The 19,176-nt window shown below is 44.3% G+C and overlaps 1 protein-coding gene across 2 annotated transcripts in view; it reads left to right on the plus strand.

The window, feature by feature from the left end:
* The window catches only part of LOC117463483 (phosphofurin acidic cluster sorting protein 1-like), a 33,408-nt gene that overhangs the window by 9,872 nt on the left and 4,360 nt on the right, over window positions 1–19,176 (plus strand). The window contains exons 2-23 of one of the 2 annotated variants that reach the window (XM_034105726.2): window positions 276–363; window positions 1,189–1,278; window positions 2,225–2,350; window positions 7,364–7,508; window positions 7,590–7,681; window positions 8,396–8,473; window positions 11,243–11,302; window positions 12,377–12,537; window positions 13,167–13,260; window positions 14,312–14,392; window positions 14,689–14,810; window positions 15,028–15,163; window positions 15,467–15,571; window positions 15,914–16,020; window positions 16,664–16,818; window positions 17,004–17,114; window positions 17,209–17,311; window positions 17,391–17,433; window positions 17,527–17,569; window positions 17,801–17,939; window positions 18,533–18,771; window positions 18,875–18,994. In XM_034105726.2, the coding sequence (XP_033961617.1) occupies window positions 276–363; window positions 1,189–1,278; window positions 2,225–2,350; window positions 7,364–7,508; window positions 7,590–7,681; window positions 8,396–8,473; window positions 11,243–11,302; window positions 12,377–12,537; window positions 13,167–13,260; window positions 14,312–14,392; window positions 14,689–14,810; window positions 15,028–15,163; window positions 15,467–15,571; window positions 15,914–16,020; window positions 16,664–16,818; window positions 17,004–17,114; window positions 17,209–17,311; window positions 17,391–17,433; window positions 17,527–17,569; window positions 17,801–17,939; window positions 18,533–18,771; window positions 18,875–18,994 (2,438 nt within the window). Of the gene's footprint in view, window positions 1–275; window positions 364–1,188; window positions 1,279–2,224; window positions 2,351–7,363; window positions 7,509–7,589; window positions 7,682–8,395; window positions 8,474–11,242; window positions 11,303–12,376; window positions 12,538–13,166; window positions 13,261–14,308; window positions 14,393–14,688; window positions 14,811–15,027; window positions 15,164–15,466; window positions 15,572–15,913; window positions 16,021–16,663; window positions 16,819–17,003; window positions 17,115–17,208; window positions 17,312–17,390; window positions 17,434–17,526; window positions 17,570–17,800; window positions 17,940–18,532; window positions 18,772–18,874; window positions 18,995–19,176 lie in introns of both variants that reach the window. The other variant, XM_034105725.2, reaches the window with a different exon arrangement.

Consider the following 19,176-nt stretch of genomic DNA (forward strand, 5'->3'; position numbering starts at 1 on the left):
GACTCTTGGCGGTGTGAAACGAGCCAGAGCTAAACCGAAGAACTGGTTCTGAACCTGAAAAGCTCTAGCACGGAGCTTGAACCGGAGTTGCGTTGGTGTGAATGAGGTAAAAGAGACATTCGTGATCAATCTGGATCTGCTTTCAAATGTAACGGGTTATTTCTTCCTTGAACAATGCCACACCCTGCCACGAGCTTTCCCGTGAAACTTTACAGACAATAATCCAGCCATCCATGATGCCTTCTAATCCGAGTCTTTCTGTGTTTCGTCCCCAGGCTGTTCAACCTGACTCTGAAGAAGCTGATCATGCTGAAGGAGCTGGATAAAGACCTCACCTCTGTGGTCATCGCCGTCAAGCTGCAGGTAAGAGAGTCCTCTCTCACAAACGTTGCTTTCGGCAGCAGTAGTGAGGGGAAAGAGGTTCACGATGGAAGACCCAAAGCTCACAACAATGAAATAGTTTCAATCGCAACGAAACATATAACATCATGTGGAATTTGAATTTAAGAGTTGTTTCTTTTTTTGTCAAGATTATTAGATCCGGACACACTTCCTCTGTCTTCTATGATTTTGTGTTGTTATACTAGACGGAAGCTTCCAGTACAGTATTCAATTTCTTACAATTTGACAGCAGAGGATAGCAAGCTAAAATAAATAACTCTCGTATGATATGTTTTGGTTAAATTAAAAAAAATACATTAAGGATGAATATTTAAGATGAAGTGTTTTCTCCATTCTGCTCTGTTGCGCCCTTTGTGTGCTCGCCATCATCCCATCTTGTCCAATATTAAAAACAGATTCTCGTAGTCTTTGTGTAAATACATTTGAAGGCCCCTTTAAGGCTGTGGCTCCACTCCCAGTTTCTGCTCCTTGGCTTCGGTTCACTCTCCACCACCTCCATCTTGTTTTCTATCTAAGCAAACCAATAAGTGATCTGCACTTTCTGGCACCGAAGACACTTTAAGCTGTTTTAATTCTTTTTCCATGCTGCTGCTGTTACTCTCTCCATCTTCCTTCCTATCAGTCACTTTCCTCCCACGCTCCACCGCCCTGCATGTGGTTGATTAGCTTATTGTTTTGACTCTGCTGGAGTTACCCGGGTTTTGCTAATTATAATGTTTCCATCGTTCCCTGCTCCCATGACATTTCTCTTTTGTGTTTTTTCTTCTCCTTTCGTCGCCTCCTCAGGGCTCAAAGAGGATCCTGCGCTCCAACGAGATCCTGCTGTCCTGCGCAGGCCTGACGGAGACCGACCTGCAGCTCACCTTCTCCCTGCAGGTAAACCCACTAAGGATCAGGGGGCTCAGGTGTGTGTGTGTGTGTGTGTGTGTGTGTGTGTGTGTGTGTGTGTGTGTGTGTGTGTGTGTGTGTGTGTGTGTGTGTGTGTGTGTGTGTGTGTGTGTGTGTGTGTGTGTGTGTGTGTGTGTGTGTGTGTGTGTGTGTGTGTGTGTGTGTGTGTGTGTGTGTGTGTGTGTGTGTGTGTGTGTGTGTGTGTGTGTGTGTGTGTGTGTGTGTGTGTGTGTGTGTGTGTGTGTGTGTGTGTGTGTGTGTGACGGTGCAAATAAAAGGCAAAACAATAGACTTAGTAAGAGGCAGGAATCAAATAAGTTCTCATCCATGGTAAAACGAATAAGTAGCAGTTATATAATAATAATTGAACATATAAAAGTTGTTGCTTAAAATTTCACGAACAATGTTTTCATTGTTGCTACATGTAATAAAATGCGCCTGTTCATGCATCAACACTCGTACAGCGTTTCCATCCTGCCATGCATTCAGGCCGAGCACGACTAATCCCAGCAGAGTTTCTTCTGCTCTAAATCATCCTCTCCAATTTCCATGTATCTAAATGCTGCTAAAAGGTCAGCGAGTTTCTCTCTGTGGATCTTAGCGCGCGCACTGAGCCAGACATTATACATTATACATTCAACTCCCTCCACTGCGGAGAGGAAGCCTATTAAAACGGAGCGGCGGAGTGATTTCATGGCTTTGAACATAGTTTCAGAAGTGGCTTTTGTTCCTTTTTATAGTGCAGATCCTTAATGACGGGTTATGTCATAGTGAGGATGTGACTAAGTGGCTCGACGACACTTCAGCACGCCGGAGACAGGTTTGCGGGTGTCGAGGTCTTACGCAACCAATCGGCCTGATTGTCACGACCTGGGAAACAAAGTCATCGCTGTATCAGTCTGGCTCTGAACTTGTGTGTATTTGTACTCCGCAGTACCCACACTTCCTGAAGAGGGACGCCAACAAGCTTCAGATCATGCTGCAGAGACGGAAGAGATACAAGAACCGAACCATGCTGGGCTACAAGACCCTCGCTCTGGGTCTCATCAACATGGCCGAGGTATCACCACCCACCCAGTGATTTGTAATGTGTTTACATTTAAATGTTTTTCCTTTGATTCTCAAATGTTTTCTGTCTTTAGTTTGTATCCCACATTTTTGCATTTATAACATTTAATATGATCAAATAGGCTGACAGGCTAAGGGGCGGGACATCTGTTAGCGGTTGACCAATCACAACACAGCCAGCCAGACCAATCAGAGCAGACTGGGCTCTGGTTTCAGACAGAGGGTGGAAAGAGGTTTAATAAAGAGCTTTTTGAACGTTAAAGCATGGAGACATCAGACATGTCCCAGTAGAGACACTGCATACAGCTGAAAATGAGCACATGATGTCGTATCGTAGCATGTTAGTGTGTCTTCAGCAGCTCCACAGCAGCAGATGGAGGTTCAGCTGCGTGTTGTCGAGTCAGCGGAGTGTCGTCCTCTTCTCGTCCCGACTGATCTGAGCTGTTGACCCAACAAAACACCGGTCAAAGTCTCATTTCCCTAAACATGCAGCCTCTGCCTTCTGCTGCAGTCCAATCTCCGTTGAACTGATCTCATTAACCGTCGTCACGGTGATTTCTGACGTGATATCAACCAGAGGAATTTTCTCTCATTCAGGGACTTTTATTAGGACATATTTAGCTTTAACCTTCATTTACCCTTCGTCCAAACTCAATTTCAGCTAGTGCACGTTAAACTAAAACTCGGATTTCAATCTTTGGCCTTGCGTTCTTTTTCCGGCACGCCATAAATGTCGCCATAAATCAAAGTCTGTGGCCTCGTCTGCCAAAAAGCTCCTCGCGATTCTCCGTCTCCCACAAAAAGAACGTTTTCTCCAAGGCTTCTGATTTATGGTGTGTGTCTGTACATGTGGATGTTTCGTTGAAGGTCAGAATTATTTACAGTGTGAAACACCAGAAAAGTACATAAATACAGATTTAATGACAAGTCTTTTATCAAGAGCAAATTAAACCAGATTCACCAAATAGGATGGGAGTACATGAATCAGAGAATAGATCTTGTGAACTCAAAACTTTAAGAAAAGTATTTTTATTTCCAACACAGTATGTGGCTCCAGCCTTTGGCCTGCTGCTGCCTCTGCATACAAAACAACGTTACTTTGTATTCATGAAGCTATTCCAGAAGACAGGTTGTGCTTTGGAGAGGGCAAAGGACACGAACGCCGACTCGTACGCATGATGGGTTCAAACTCATTTCCTTCACAGGCTCAGTAAAAGCCTGAACTCTGCCCCGAGCTCGGAGCGGGTCAGACAAATCAAAAGCTATAGGGGACTCACTGAGGTTTTCAGTTTATTCAGTTCTATCAGAACAGCAGGGAGTGTGAAGAAAACTTCTAAACTACTGCAGCAATACTTTTACTATAAACTCAAACTTGTACGAGGTATAGGTTTGTCAAAAACAGAAGTAGAACTCACAGAACAATTTCACACTGAATTTGCCTTCATTTCCCATAATTCACTCTGTTGTCAGTCTGTAACCGGTTAGAAGTTTCCAGTATCAATTAATGAAGTTCATTTTCTTGATGAATAATTTTGGTCTATGATTCTTCAAAAAGTTATACAATCTGAGTTCCATGATGGTGAAAAATCATCTCAAATTTCACCAAGATTTTTTAAGATAAACATTGTTTTACTTCCATGTTTTTCTTTGCAATCATTTCCCATAGTCTTTAGTAGCCAAAAACATTTGCTGCACCCTTTCCGCAAAAATACATTGAGAACTGCTTACGGAGACATATTATGAATGTTGTTCTTGATTATGCAACATCCTGTAATCTCTGACTTTTTTCCATTTACTTAGCATTTGCACTACTTCAGCTCGCACACATATTATTTTGCCTTTACTTCCACTTGGAACACACAACGCTGAGCAGTAATGTGATTATCTATTAAGCATTATCACTGCATGGTTTCAAACATAATGCATTATAAGTTTAAAAGATGAACCTGCAGGTCATTTAGTCTCGCCGTTTGGAAAATGTACAATTAAATTAATTCTAATAAAACATGTGTTTTCCCTTCTTTTTTGGTCACCTGTCAGATTTGCATGAAAGCCTTTTCCTGGGTTAAAATCATGGATGTATAATAAGAACTGGATACAGCGTGGGAGGCGGGGTCTCGTTCTTTCCTATGAGAGCTGCTCATTGGCGCATGAGGACAAAATGGCCCAACTTTTGAGAGAGCGAAACGTCGCAGATTACCCAGCATGCCTGGCTGTCAGAGCAGAAGAACCCGTATGTGCGCTCATAGAGCATGCACAGTTGAGTTGCCCGTTAAGCCCCGCCCCCGAGCTCCCACTCTCAGATGCGCGTTCATAATGCCGAGGAAATAACTCTCAGAATAACGTTATTAGGACATTTTACAACTTGAGGACCGAATGTTTTTAATAAGGGCTATACAAATGTTCATACTGGGTAGTTTAAAAAAATTATCCAACGATTTACAGACGTCTCTTTCCCAATGTTAGTCAATGGGAAAAAGTGTTTCCGGGCCCAGCGACCGATACAGAAGTGTAGTACCGCCGTTTGGCCACAACGAATATTTTCCTCAGAGTCCGGCGCACTTCCTGGGGGCTTGGTTAAAATGTGCAGCTATAGGAAGCTTTTTTAGAGCTAGCATTGAAGCAGGTCAGCTGAACCTCAGCAGTAATGTCTCTCTGTGATGTGTGGCTCAGGCTGTCTCCATAATAAGGCGCTCAGACTTCATTAACTCAGCGAGTGTGACCAGACTGTTGACAGAGGCTGGGTGTCTCTCCGTTAAGGCCCTGACACACCAAGCAGTCACCAGAGGACTAGCCGACGCTGAAGTCGGCTGTTGCCTGGCCGTGTTCTCCTGCGTTTTGGCCATGTGTCGCACGGGAACACACCGCACCGACTTCAGTGCGTGAGTGGCAATAACTTTCCTTACCAGCAGGCGGCGGTAGTGTGTATTCGTCATGAAGAACCGGAAGACAGAGAAGAAGAAGAGTATCTTTTCTCCGTAAAGGCCCTGACACACCAACCCGATTTGGGGAGTCAGAGGCCGTCAGAGGCTGTCGGGCATTCGCGGCGCCGTAGTCAGGTTGGTGTGTCCCGCACCGTCGACCGTGACACGCCTTATTTGGACTGCCAGACCCGATGCATGGCCGATTCAACATGTTGAATCGGCCATGCATCGGGTCTGGCAGTCGGACCAAATAATCACTCTGATTGGCTGTTCAGCTAGTGAATCAGTGCATGAGAAGCGAAGCGGAAGTGAGGGACGTAAACAAACGATTTAAGAAGGCACACACAGACTGCTATTCATTTTCATCTCATCATGGCGATCTGGAATGATGCAAACGAAGACCTGCTCATCACCTTGATCCAGGAGAGGCCAGCTCTGTATGATATTACGGAGAAAAGATACTCTTCTTCTTCTCTGTCTTCCGGTTCTTCATGACGCAGGAGAACACGGCCAGGCAACAGCCGACTTCAGCGTCGGCTAGTCCTCTGGTGAGTGCTTGGTGTGTCAGGGCCTTAATATCATACAGAGCTGGCCTCTCCTGGATCAAGGTGATGAGCAGGTCTTCGTTTGCATCATTCCAGATCGCCATGATGAGATGAAAATGAATAGCAGTCTGTGTGTGCCTTCTTAAATCGTTTGTTTACGTCCCTCACTTCCGCTTCGCTTCTCATGCACTGATTTGCTAGCTGAACAGCCAATCAGAGTGATTATTTGGTCCGACTGCCAGACCCGATGCATGGCCGATTCAACATGTTGAATCGGCCATGCATCGGGTCTGGCAGTCCAAATAAGGCGTGTCACGGTCGACGGTGCGGGACACACCAACCTGACTACGGCGCCGCGAATGCCCGACAGCCTCTGACGGCCTCTGACTCCCAAAATCGGGTTGGTGTGTCAGGGCCTTTAGATACACAACACACGCACACACACCATGTATACATCACTTCAGGGGACATCACATTGACTTATATGCATTTCCTGGAGACTTATCCTAACCTTAACCATAACCAACACATGCCTAACCCTAACCAAGTCTTCACCCTAAAATTAATGACCCCCCTCATGGGGACCTCCATTATGTCCCCATAAGGGAGGCGAGTCCCCACACGTGACTGTGTAAACAGATTTAGGTCCCCACAAGTATAGTAATGCTTGGCCACACACACATACCCACACGCACGCACACACACGCACACACAGAGGCAGGAGACGTGATGCTGCTGTTTGCTGCAGAGGAAGGACTTTGTATGCGTCGCATGTTCAACTTTCTCTGGTTTTGTTAATCCCATCTGCTGGTTTGCTTAGCTCCTGCAGCCATGTTCCTTTATCTTTCTCTTCTCTACACCTGCTTCACGTCTGTCCTCATTTCTTCTCCTGCTGTCTAACCTGTCTTCCGCTCTGTCTCCAGAGCCTTTATGTCGTGTGTCTCTCTTCCTCTTCTTGCTCCTCTCCCTCTGATGCTGTTTGAATCCCATCCTGTGTTTATCTCCGCTGTGTGTAGAGAACCGCAATTTAAATATTTCTGGTAGAAGTTTAAATAGCTGACTTGTTGTTTCCCTTCAGTTATTATCTTGTTGTTTCCATTTGAATATTTTAGCATTAATTTGCATCTCATGTAAGTAACATAAAAGCTAAGGCACTTTCGAAGTTGGAGAAAAATAAAAAATAATATTAAAGACATTTATTTTCTTATCGAAACAATGAAACCCAATGTCCATCAATGGCATAGAATTTATTGTAGCTCAATAAATGTTTCATTTTTACTCTAGTGGAGTTAGACATGAAAATAAATTACAATATGAGACTATTACCACCTAGTATGTCTTGAATATAGATTTTCCCTGGTTTTAGACGTCGACTAAGAAGCACCATTTTGCCATTTTAACTTCCTGCTCCCCTAGTTTTAATTGTTGAAATGTTGAATGGGATTAACAATGCATCAACTTGTGATTTTTCAGTTGAAGGCTATCCAGATGAGACAGGAAAGTGCTAACGTGTAGTGTGTTGTCTTCTCCGTGCAGGTGATGCAGCACCCCAGCGAGGGGGCTCAGGTCCTGGGGCTGCACAGCCAGCTGAAGGACGCCTCGGTGCCCGTCGCTGAGATCAGAGTCTACTCCCTGTCCAGCCAGCCCATCGACCACGAGGGGCCCAAAGCAAAGATGTCCGGTGAGAACGACCCCTCAACAAATCCTGTCTCTCCTCCCCTTTTTGTCCTCCCATCTCCTCTAACGTCGTCTGTCTCCGCAGATCGCTCTCCAGACATCGACAACTACTCCGAGGAAGAGGAAGAGAGCTACTCGTCAGAACAGGAAGGCAGCGACGACCCCATCCAGGGACAGGTGTGTTTGGAAACGTGGAAATAACGCCGTCACATCTGTTGTCTGTGCTTCAATTTGCTAGATGCAATTCTCAACAATAGCTTTTTTGCCTAAAGTCAAACTTGGGAAGGAAATGTAATAAAAACTTTAAAATCTTTGGTTTTAATTCTTAATTTTACCTCAAAAGAAAGTGGTTCTGATAATTAAAAATACAGTTGGCTTGTATACAACCTGCTAATTTGATGGATTCGGCCTATGATACCAACCCTCAGTAGTGCAATTTTAACATAGCCGATCAAACAATAGCCAAAATAATGACATTATTCGTCCCTGTAGTTCCTATTTAAAAATGGCAGACAAACACATAGTGAAATGTTTTATAAAAGGCTAATTTATTACATTCTGTTCTGTACAAAAAAGCTGGGCACTGAAGTCTTTATCTACCGCTCCTCCAACGAGGGTAGATAGTGCTTTTTCTTGGGGACTATTTTAAGCTGTGGATTAATATTCTTCATTTACGCGAGTGCTTATCTGCAGCCGGCGGACTGTGCTCTGTTTGCAGAATGGATTTCAGTAACATACATTGTCAGCAAGTGCAACAATGGACGCTCCCAGACTTGACTTGTTAGTGGGATCAAATTATTGTTGCCTTTGGGTCTTTTTAATAGGATTTGTGGACAGTAATGAAATAAAAATGTAGGATACCCTTATCCTTTAACTTTCCCTCTCTCTCAGTATCTATTTGACGAAGAGGACGAGGTGAGGAAGAAGAAGCCGAGGCGCAAGCTCCCTTCAAACGCCGCAATCACCCGAGTAAGAGAAACACCTCTCTCACCTCATCAATCCTCCCCCCTTTCTCCCTCCCTCCCTTCATCCATCTGTTTTCTATATGTCCTGCTTGTTTTGTCTCCGAGGCAATTTGTGGCAAAGCTGCTCGTGAAAAGCCTTTTCAAGTCAAATTGATTCGACTCGAGTGAAACCCTCGCCCTCATCTGCCTCTTGCCTCACCTTATTCAACCTCTCCTCCTCTCCTCCTCCTCCTCCTCCTCCTCCTCCTCCTCCTCCTCCTCCTCCTCCTCCTCCTCCTCCCTTTTCTGTTGTTCCAAAAATCTATTTCCTCCCTCTCCCAATACATTCAGGTTCAGGCCAATTTTCTGGGAGGAAAACGTTGAAGCAAATCACAAGCACCCGCAATAATTGTAATGCATGGCCTCATTCTCACACACACACACACACACACACACACACACACACACACACACACACACACACACACACACACACACACACACACACACACACACACACACACACACACACACACACACACACACACACACACACACACACACACACACACACACACACACACACACACACATTTACACAAACAATCAGCAGGAGAACAGAATAGTCAGTCAGACGTGTTGGAAACTCTGAACATTACAATTGACCTTCCATTTGACCAGGGGAGTGTGTGTGTGTGTGTGTGTGTGTGTGTGTGTGTGTGTGTGTGTGTGTGTGTGTGTGTGTGTGTGTGTGTGTGTGTGTGTGTGTGTGTGTGTGTGTGTGTGTGTGTGTGTGTGTGTGTGTGTGTGTGTGTGTGTGTGTGTGTGTGTGTGTGTGTGTGTGTGTGTGTGTGTGTGTGTGTGTGTGTGTGTGTGTGTGTGTGTGTGTGTGTGTCACAGCAGGTTATTAATGGAGCACTCCTGTGGAGTCCCCGCGAGATTGTTACTGCTGCTCCCCAACACCACCGCCTGTGGATCACACACACACACACACACACACACACACACACACACACACACACACACACACACACACACACACACACACATAATAACCATCATTTCTGCTCTGCTTGAGGGCATGAACACACACACATTAGACACACTCAAAAGCCATTTCAACAGACCATTTTCTCTGAACTGTGGTTGGAAAACACACTCGTATACACAGAATGATTATCATAACCACATGAGGTCATCGCTCTTACATTTTTAGCAGCAATTCAGGACAAGACCCCCAAGAACAAAACGACTCTCTACAGCCACTCAGACATCCAATAATGTCGCTGATGGAAGCTTTGCCCAGCTGATATGACCTCTATCGACCAAAAATATCCAGAGTTCACACAAGGAGCATCATTGCACAACAACCTATATAACACTCTACATGAAAGGGAACCTCCACCCAAAAAAGCACGATAGGGCCTCTTTAAATACCATTTTTAATCAAAACAAAAATAGATGTCTAAATATGTAGTTTCACAGCTCATTGTTAAGCTGGCCGGCTCACAACTCTACTTTTTAAATATCACTTACATTGCTGTCTTATTTCTTTAAGCTTTAAAAAACCTCTTTACACTTCCTGCTCAGTACCAGAAGAACAGACACAGTGGGTCATGAACGCAAAGCAGCATTTAGCAGCCAAAGAGTCGAATATGAGGTAGGTAGAGACCAAAGGCAGAGCTAAGTTGAGCACGTTTCCACAAACACAACTCTAAAGGAATATTAATGTCGCTCCATAGCGGCTGCATATGTAAATAAGCAACTGATAACACGTTATTCATATCAGCAATGCCATATGTCCTAACAACTTGTTTCCTTTGCCCCAACGTAATCAAATATTGCAAGGTTAAAATAAAGTCGACAATATAAAAGTTCAAACGGCTGAAGATCTTCTATCCTCTATAGCAGGGGTGTCAAACTCGAGGCCCGGGGGCCAAATGCGGCCCGCGACTTCATTTTATGTGGCCCCACAAGAGCTTGCAAAAAATATAATATGTTTATTAGACGGTTACGTGCTACTTTACAGAAGCATGTTGCCTATGAACTACATGTCCCACAATGCATCTCAAATTAGACTTTTTTCTCAGAATTAGATTTTTTTTTTTTAAAGCTACTTTTTATTTCAAAATGTCATTTCTTTTTAAATCATTGTAACATTCGCACTGAAGAGACTTGCAATTATTTGCCCTAGACTTCTGCTTTCAGACGTAGTTAATTATGAAGTTATTACCCTATCCGATAATAGTCCAATGCAGAGGCAATAATGTAATACAATACATTATTTTATATATTAAATATTTATATATGTATTTTGATATAGTCTTAAAGTTACAACCGGCCCTTTGAGTGCAACCATAATGCTGATTTGGCCCGTGATGAAATTGAGTTTGACACCCCTGCTCTATAGCAAAAAAATGTGGTCGATATAAAGTTTCTTTCAATGTTTTTGACTTCAAGTGCGCATTAAAAAAACCTGCTGAGTCACTTTTAATCAATGCTCCCACCTTACTTTCAAAATGACTCAGCGTGTCCAATAACTAAACAGGCAAACATCTGCCTTCGGAGGCGTCGACTGAACAACCTCTCATATTCCAGTTTATAACACAATATGAAATGCACGGAAACATCTGCAGAGGTAACACTTTATGTGACACGCATACATATGTCCTGGTGGTGTATCCATTAAGTGCTGCTGTTCTGAGTCATCGAGCATGAATAGCACGTCGTTCCCCTCCCTCACACACAGAAATATGAACATCAATCTCACGTTGTCTTCTTCCTCTCTCCGCAGCAACCCAACATTAAGCAGAAGTTTGTCGCCTTGCTGAAAAGGTTTAAAGTCACTGATGAGGTAGGTGGCTTCGGCTTTGTCACACGCTTTCACTTTGGGTGTGTGTTTGCTCCAGAGGTTGCTGCTGGAGTCGACATGTTGTGGCTTTGAAGACGCAGCGAGGTGTGTGGGAGGGATGTGGCACAACAACCGGGAGTCGGCTCAAACAGTAAACACTGTCGAATAAAAATAGAACAGAAATGTGTTTATGTGCCTCTGGAGTCCATCAGAGTGTGTGTGTGTGCGTGTGCGTGTGTGTTTTTGGTTTGTCTTAGCCTTAAATTACCATTAACATATATTTATACATCTTGGGTCACCCTGAAGTGGCTTGTTTTGTAATAATGACCACCTCACCGACCTAATTACAAGGCTAAAGAAATGAATAATTTTACAAAAAATAATGTTTTAAATAGTTTTTATTGCTTTATTGCTTCTGCTGAAACAATCAGACCGCTCCCTTTTTTATGAGATGGAACTGCGTCCATAGTGACGGCCTGTTATTCATACCAGCAGTCTGTTCTTAAGAAATAACAGACCATAGAATTCTGTTATTGACCAATCAGAAGCGAGTATTCAAGAAAGACCTGTATATGTCTGTTTGTGTAAGGGACAATGTGCAGTGAACTGGTCATTGTAGTGAAAAGAACCTCATTCTCATTAGTATTTATTATTTCTGTTTAAGAAGAATATATGTTTTAGTATTTCAGACAACTCAGTATTTGATTCTGATTAAGAGCTCTGCTTATATTGAGATTATAAAAATAAAATGGCTTGATATGATTTTTTTTCTTCTCCCTGTGTTACTACTTTTAAAATATATCCTTATACACATTTACTTGTTGCTGTCGTTGAAATCTCAGCCATGTGAGTGCATTCTGATGTCACGAGGAAAGCGTGTGTGTTTGGTACCACAGTTGGGAACAACATATGTCTCCTCAGTAGGGATTATCACCTCTCAGGGGAGCAGGTTGTTGGCAGGTTGTTGTTTTTTCATAGCTTCTGTTTGCGTTAACAGAACCAATCAGAGCTGGTTGGAAATGTTTTCACACTGTGCCTGTGAATGTCGGTCACTTATCTCCTCTGTTTCTCGTCCAGGTTGGTTTCGGCCTGGAGCACGTGTCGAGGGAGCAGATCCAGGAGGTGGAGGAGGACCTGGACGAGCTCTACGACAGTCTGGAGATGTACAACCCCAGCGACAGCGGGCCGGAGATGGAGGAGACCGACAGCATCCTCAGCACGCCCAAACCCAAACTAAGGTGGCTGCACAAACCTACAACACGGCTCATATATAAAGACATATATACATGCTGCATCCAAAACACTGACTCCCTCTGTTGGTGAAACCTGCTCATCGTGAGGTTTATTTTAGGTTATGTCGAACCACAATCTGGTTGGTTGCCTTTTTATTTTCATCTGAATGTCAACCAAAACCTCAAATCTCATATCGAATGGTTTATTTAAAACATAGCATTTAAAAGTCAAGTTTCATGAAGTAAAGATGGGAGGGACATTTGATGCTCATCATTGTTTTGGGGAAAAGTATCTGCTTCAAAGATATGAGTACACTTTGTCATGAACTCCAGGAAGGTGTATTTTTAGGATGTCAATAACAGAGTCAAAGAGTAGCTTTCAAACCTATTTGTATTCCCTCCTTGTGATCCCAGCCTCAACATATGGCTCAAAGTAGCGCTATTTGATGGCGTTGAAAGTAGTGTAATACATGGTCCAATATAAATAGACTCTCATGAGACACTGCTGATCTGTCCCATTTCTGTTTAATGTTATATAATCACCTGTAATGTCCCTATGTCAAACTAAGCTGTAAGAAAGACACAATACTGGAGACAGATTTGTTTTCTTATGTTCTGTCGGTCTGTGTGTTCAGGCCGTTCTTCGAGGGAATGTCTCAGTCCAGCTCTCAGACGGAGATCGGCAGCCTGAACAGCAAAGGCAGTTTAGGTCGAGACACTTTCAGCCCGGTGAGTGACTCTGATCCAGGAAGCTGCAGCATCAGCAAGAATGTAACTTATGAGAGCTGTGGGCTTTCATGTGGCGCTCTAGAAACCCTAAACCATTGAGCGGAGTGCAGTTAATCTTTATTATTCCCAAAGGGTGTTCAACTTCAGAAAAGACCTCATTTAGATTGTGTACAATGGACTAGTGATACAGGTACAATACTTACCTAGGACTACACATAGCCAATGTACCTTAGCCTTGAATCAACCATCTGAAAATAAATAGCTTTTTTTCTTTGATCCAGTCACAGCCAGTCAAAATATACAACCAATATACATGTAGATATTTGTATTCAAATGATTTTCTTAAAAAAACTATATATTGGCCTTTACAAAAAGAATCCCTTTAAATCATCACTTTTTAAAGACTTTTTACTCGAATGATTCAAACATGTTGTACATCCTGGCCGTTTTCACTGTGAGATGTGTTGATGTATAAATGTGTTCTTAATTACGCAATAAACACATCGTCCTAACCTAGTACTTATTCGACAAAGTGCTTCAGACAGTTTATCCGTGGTACTAGATAGCAGACAGTGATATAAAGAACTGGAAGGAAACACTTGTACTTTTACTTGAACACAACATGCGTCTCTGCATTGATGAGGGAAACATCCAGAATGTGAAGCCTATTAAAATGGCCCATCAGGGGGGGGCGGCGTGCAAATGTAAAAGATTCAAAAAGGTTTGCTTAATGGAGCAGGAATCCAATAGCTCTTTTACGGTCGCCATCTGCTCGATAGAAAGAGTGTTGAATGTGCTGAATGGATTTCACTGCAGGTCCCTCTTTAACAGTACTGCTGGAGAAAGCCTCTCAGTGTTGGGACTAGTGTTTTCACACTTCCTGAAAATACCTTTTTCAGTGGAAAACATCTGCTTTCAATTCAGTCAAAAAGATTGGTTATAATGTTATTTTCCTGTTGCTGCAAAATAACTTCTGTCATTTCTTTATTTTCTAAAAATCCAGTCCCATTAAGCTTTTAGACTGAATGCAGTTTCCTCGTTTCCCCAGCAGGGAGAGCAGCCTCCTATAGAGAAGATGAAAACCTCCCGCAGCCGCAACCTGGAGGAGGCTCTATCTGAGACTGACACACTGGTATGTGTGTGTGTGTGTGTGTGTGTGTGTGTGTGTGTGTGTGTGTGTGTGTGTGTGTGTGTGTGTGTGTGTGTGTGTGTGTGTGTGTGTGTGTGTGTGTGTGTGTGTGTGTGTGTGTGTGTGTGTGAGTTAATGATCTTTGTTAATAGCGCTCCATCGGGAACTGGCTGCCATCTGCGCTGTAAGTGAGACAGATTGAGAGAGCGGAAGAAAGAGTGAAATAAAAAGTAATGGAGAGTCGGAGTATCTCCTTTTTCTGACACTGGCAGTGTGTGTGTGTGTGTTTGTGTGTCTAGGAGCTAACGGATCAGGAGCTGTTTGCGGAGGTGGGCCCCTGCATCACGGTGTCAGTGGCAGAGAAACCCCGTACGCCTCTGAAGAGCAGCAAAAGTGAAACCCAGGCCATGCCATCACCAAGGTAACCAATCACCCCAAATCACAATAAAAAACACACATGGTGCCAAACCGAGATATTTTATTTAAATATTTTTGGCATTTAGATTTGTATGATTGATAGGTTCATATTTGTACAGCATTTGTATCTATTCCTGCATTCAACACTGAATATCTTGGCCATCGATGCTGCCATTTGAGCTGGTTTTAATCCTGCTGCACCTTTGTTCCGCCTCCCTCAGGTTGGATGGAGGCAACACGCCCCGACAGAAGCGCATCAGCACCCCCATGAAGGAGAGACAGCTGTCCAAGCCTCTGAGTGAGCGCACCAACAGCTCCGACTCCGAGAGGTCCCCGGAGCTGGGACACAGCACGCCCGTAAATTACCATCCTTTTCTACAAGAGCTACACAATCATTTTACCGGAGCATACGGACATGAACCATCGTGTCGCAGGACAGACATTTACAAAAAAAACTGCCTTTGTTCTTTGTCCGCCTCTTTGTTTAGTCTTTTCCCAAAGTAAAGAACACAAACTATAATCTGTGACGCCCAGGAGCTCGGGAATGAATAATTGATTTGCTCATGAGTCATCTGAAGAGTAATTGTGTTGCTGTAGGGAAGTGTATGACCTCATCGTGTGTGTGTGTGTGTGTGTGTGTGTGTGTGTGTGTGTGTTTAGCTCCTGAGGAAGGTGGTGTACGACCAGCTGAACCAGATTTTGTTATCAGACTCCGCTCTCCCCGAAAGCCTGATACTGGTAAACGGCACCGACTGGCAAGGACAGGTAAGTGTGTGTGTGTGTGTGTGTGTGTGTGTGTGTGTGTGTGTGTGTGTGTGTGTGTGTGTGTGTGTGTGTGTGTGTGTGTGTGTGTGTGTGTGTGTGTGTGTGTGTGTGTGTGTGTGTGTGTGTGTGTGTGTGTGTGTGTGTGTGTGTGTGTGTGTGTGTGTGTGTGTGTGTGTGTGTGTGTGTGTGTGTGTGTGTGTGTGTGTGTGTGTGTGTGTGTGTGTGTGTGTGTGTGTGTGTGTGTGTGTGTGTGTGTGTGTGTGTGTGTGTGAAGTATGTCCCGAAAGACATTTTTAGGTGTGTGTTCTCATCGTTATTCCGTGTGTGTGTGTGTGTGTGCAGTATGTTGCAGAGCAGCTACAGGTACAGAGACACCCAGTGGTCTGCACGTGTTCCTCCGCCGAAATCCAGGCCGTGCTGTCGGCCGTGCTCACCCGCATCCAGAAATTGTGAGAAGCTAACACACACACACACACACACACACATACACCCACACATACACACACACATACACACACATACACACACACACACACACACACACACACACACACACACACACACTTCTTTGCAGGATGACTCATCTCCTCAGGCTCCATCTCTCCTCCTCGTTGCCCTCCTGACTCCACATCTATAACTTCTCTTTATGCCAAAACAATACTTTGTGTATCTCACCTAGTTCTCCCCCTCACCGTTGTGTCTCCATCTGTCCCAAAGTTAACTTTGTTGGACTTTGCCAAAGCATATAAAGGAAAATAGGTGATACAGTCAAAGTAAACGGTGTTGAGATACCAAGTGGTTATATACTGTAAGAACTAGGATGCTCAACAGTTAGCCTTTAAGAAGACTGTTATCTGTATTGTGTCCAATCTGAGACAAATACATTTAAGAGGCTCCATGGTGTTTGGTTTGAAACAGGAAAGTGTATTTTCATTCATGGATAACTTGGTCATCCTCTAACTTTTTCATCATTAACGAAAAATTGGTGTTCCTTCTCGAATGTTAAGATGTGATCATTACCATAGTTTTACATCACTGCAAATTAAACAGTTCCTCCCCCTTCTCTCTCTCTCTCTCTCTCTCCCCCCATAGCTGTAACTGTAACTCGTCCATGCCCAGGGCGGTGAAGGTGGCGGCGGTGGGCAGCCAGAGTTACCTGGGAGCAATCCTGCAGTTCTTTGTCACTCAGCTCGCCAACAAGACCTCCGATTGGCTCAACCACATGCGCTTCCTGGTCGTGCCTCTGGGTAAGAGCATCTGCGGCTGTTTCCATGGAGGATACATATTGGGATAAATGTGACCGTTATAAACGTCTAGTATCTTAAAAAGTATCTTGAACCATACCTGTGCTTTTATTTGTATTTGTTTTAATGATTGTGCTGTATTGTCCAACACTTACCGTCCAATTACTTTGCTCCATCTTCTCCATCAGGCTCACACCCGGTTGCTAAGCACCTCGGCGCCCTTGACAACCGCTACAGCTCCTCCTTCCTGGACGGGGCGTGGAGAGACGTGTTCAGCCGCTCTGAGCCCCCACAGACAGGTACCCCTCCCCCCTCCACGAGGCCCTGGTTGAACACCTATGTGGGCGATATTGCGTCCACACTAACGCACACATGGTTCCCTCTCCTCCACAGATCAGCTGGATGTCGCGGCAAGAATCTCGCAGTACATCAGCGGAGCCACGGTCACACACCAGCTGCCCATCGCTGAGGCCATGCTCACCTGCAAACACAGGACGTGAGTGCAGAGTCACACAGAACACACAGCAAGAACCCTTGATGTGGATCTCACAAATCTGTGTCCTTTCTCTTTCCAGGCGAGATGAAGACTCCTACCAGAAGTTTATTCCCTTCATAGGGGTAAGATGTACTCGATACATCGCTGGAGGCCAAATCAGATCTGAATCGAAGAATTGTTGCTGATTTGAGACATTTCTGCTTCTTGTTTTCCAGGTGGTTAAAGTTGGTCTTATCGAGTCGGGTCCTTCTCCAACAGGTCAGTGAACGGTTACTTAAGATATGAAAGAAAGAATTCCAGGTATACTGCTATGCATCTAAAATGGAATAGGACGAACAGAAAGTTAAATTAAATAATGTACAGTGGAATGAAATACTTACTTTGTTTTATAATATCAATATGTGGACTGGAAACAGAGGAATTGAACAGAGGAACTAAATAAAATATAAAAGGCGCTAATAATGTACATTTTCTTCGGTGATCCTCCAGGAGATACAGAAGAGGGCATGTCAGTGAGCTTGGCCGTCCCCTCCACGTCTCCCCCCTCCCACGGCTCCCCCACGGGGATTAAAGAGGCGGCCACACCCCCCTCCTCCCCCTCCATGGGCAGCGTCCTGACAGTACAAGGGTAAGAGTGACCTGAATGATTTCTCCCTCATCTCCCCTTTGGTCAGGGGAGAAACATCCATTGCCCTTCAAATTAAAAACAACATAGCGGATTAAAAGGTAAAATATGTTATTTTCTCAAATGTATAAATGATGTTACTCTCAATAAAGAGAAATATTTTAACACCTAGAAACAATATATCTATGTTAAATGTTGAATATTGAGTTTCTGGCAGCAGTGTTCTCTTTGATACTTCAGTCCCGTTTTCCTCTGCTGCACACAGTCTCTCCTGCTGTGTCTTATCTAATCTTCTATCCCACCCTCTGCAGAATGCATCCGGTGCAAGCATCAAATCTCATATTGTCCATGTTCTTCACAAAATCATATTTATATCATATTCACAACTTGTGCCATTGCCTATATGTATTTCTTAAGCAGTTTTTTATGGAATCTAACACAAAACTTCAGCTTTAAGGATTCCACAAAGATATGTTAAGGGAAAAAGGATCATACATAATACAAAAGAGTTGGAGTGAGGGTCCAGAAAAAGAGTTGTGAGCCCTCCTGGTCTTGCATTTCTCTCCAACTGCTTCTATAACTCTCTCCGTCCTCAGGAGTCCCAGCATGTCTCACGGCGTGGACGCCATCGGCCTGCAGGTGGACTACTGGCTGGCGTCTCTGGCGGAGAAGCGGCGGGAGGGCGAGAGGCGCGACACGGGCGGCAAGAACACGCTGAAGAGCGCCTTCCGCTCGCTGCAGGTCAGCAGGCTACCGGGGGAGGGCAGCAACGACACGCAGGCCCAGGTCAGCACCATGGCCATGACCGTGGTCACCAAGGAGAAGAACAAGAAAGGTGAGACTCCTCGCCAAAGAGTGGATATCCTCAGAGGGGAGAGGAACTCTTCCTTCGTGTTCTAGGTCCAGTTGCATGATTACTTCCCTCTGCCTCTCCGCAGTTCCCACCATCTTCCTGGGGAAGAAGCCAAAGGAGAAGGACGTGGACTCAAAGAGCCAGGTCATCGAAGGCATCAGCCGACTCATCTGCTCCGCCAAGCAGCAACAGACCTTCCTCCAAGGTAACCTGAAGGATGACACGGTGACCTCCAAGTCCTTTTCAATGTGTTTGTGTCGGTGATTATGAGGATTATGGTGCCATGACACACAAAGCCAATAAGAAAACGGCAATAGAAGCAACCCGAATATGCCGATGATGTGGTCGTATTTATGCCCCATGTTAATGATGGAGCAGCTACAACTT

This window comes from Pseudochaenichthys georgianus, chromosome 18 (assembly GCF_902827115.2).
Source record: "Pseudochaenichthys georgianus chromosome 18, fPseGeo1.2, whole genome shotgun sequence".
NCBI lineage: Eukaryota > Metazoa > Chordata > Actinopteri > Perciformes > Channichthyidae > Pseudochaenichthys > Pseudochaenichthys georgianus.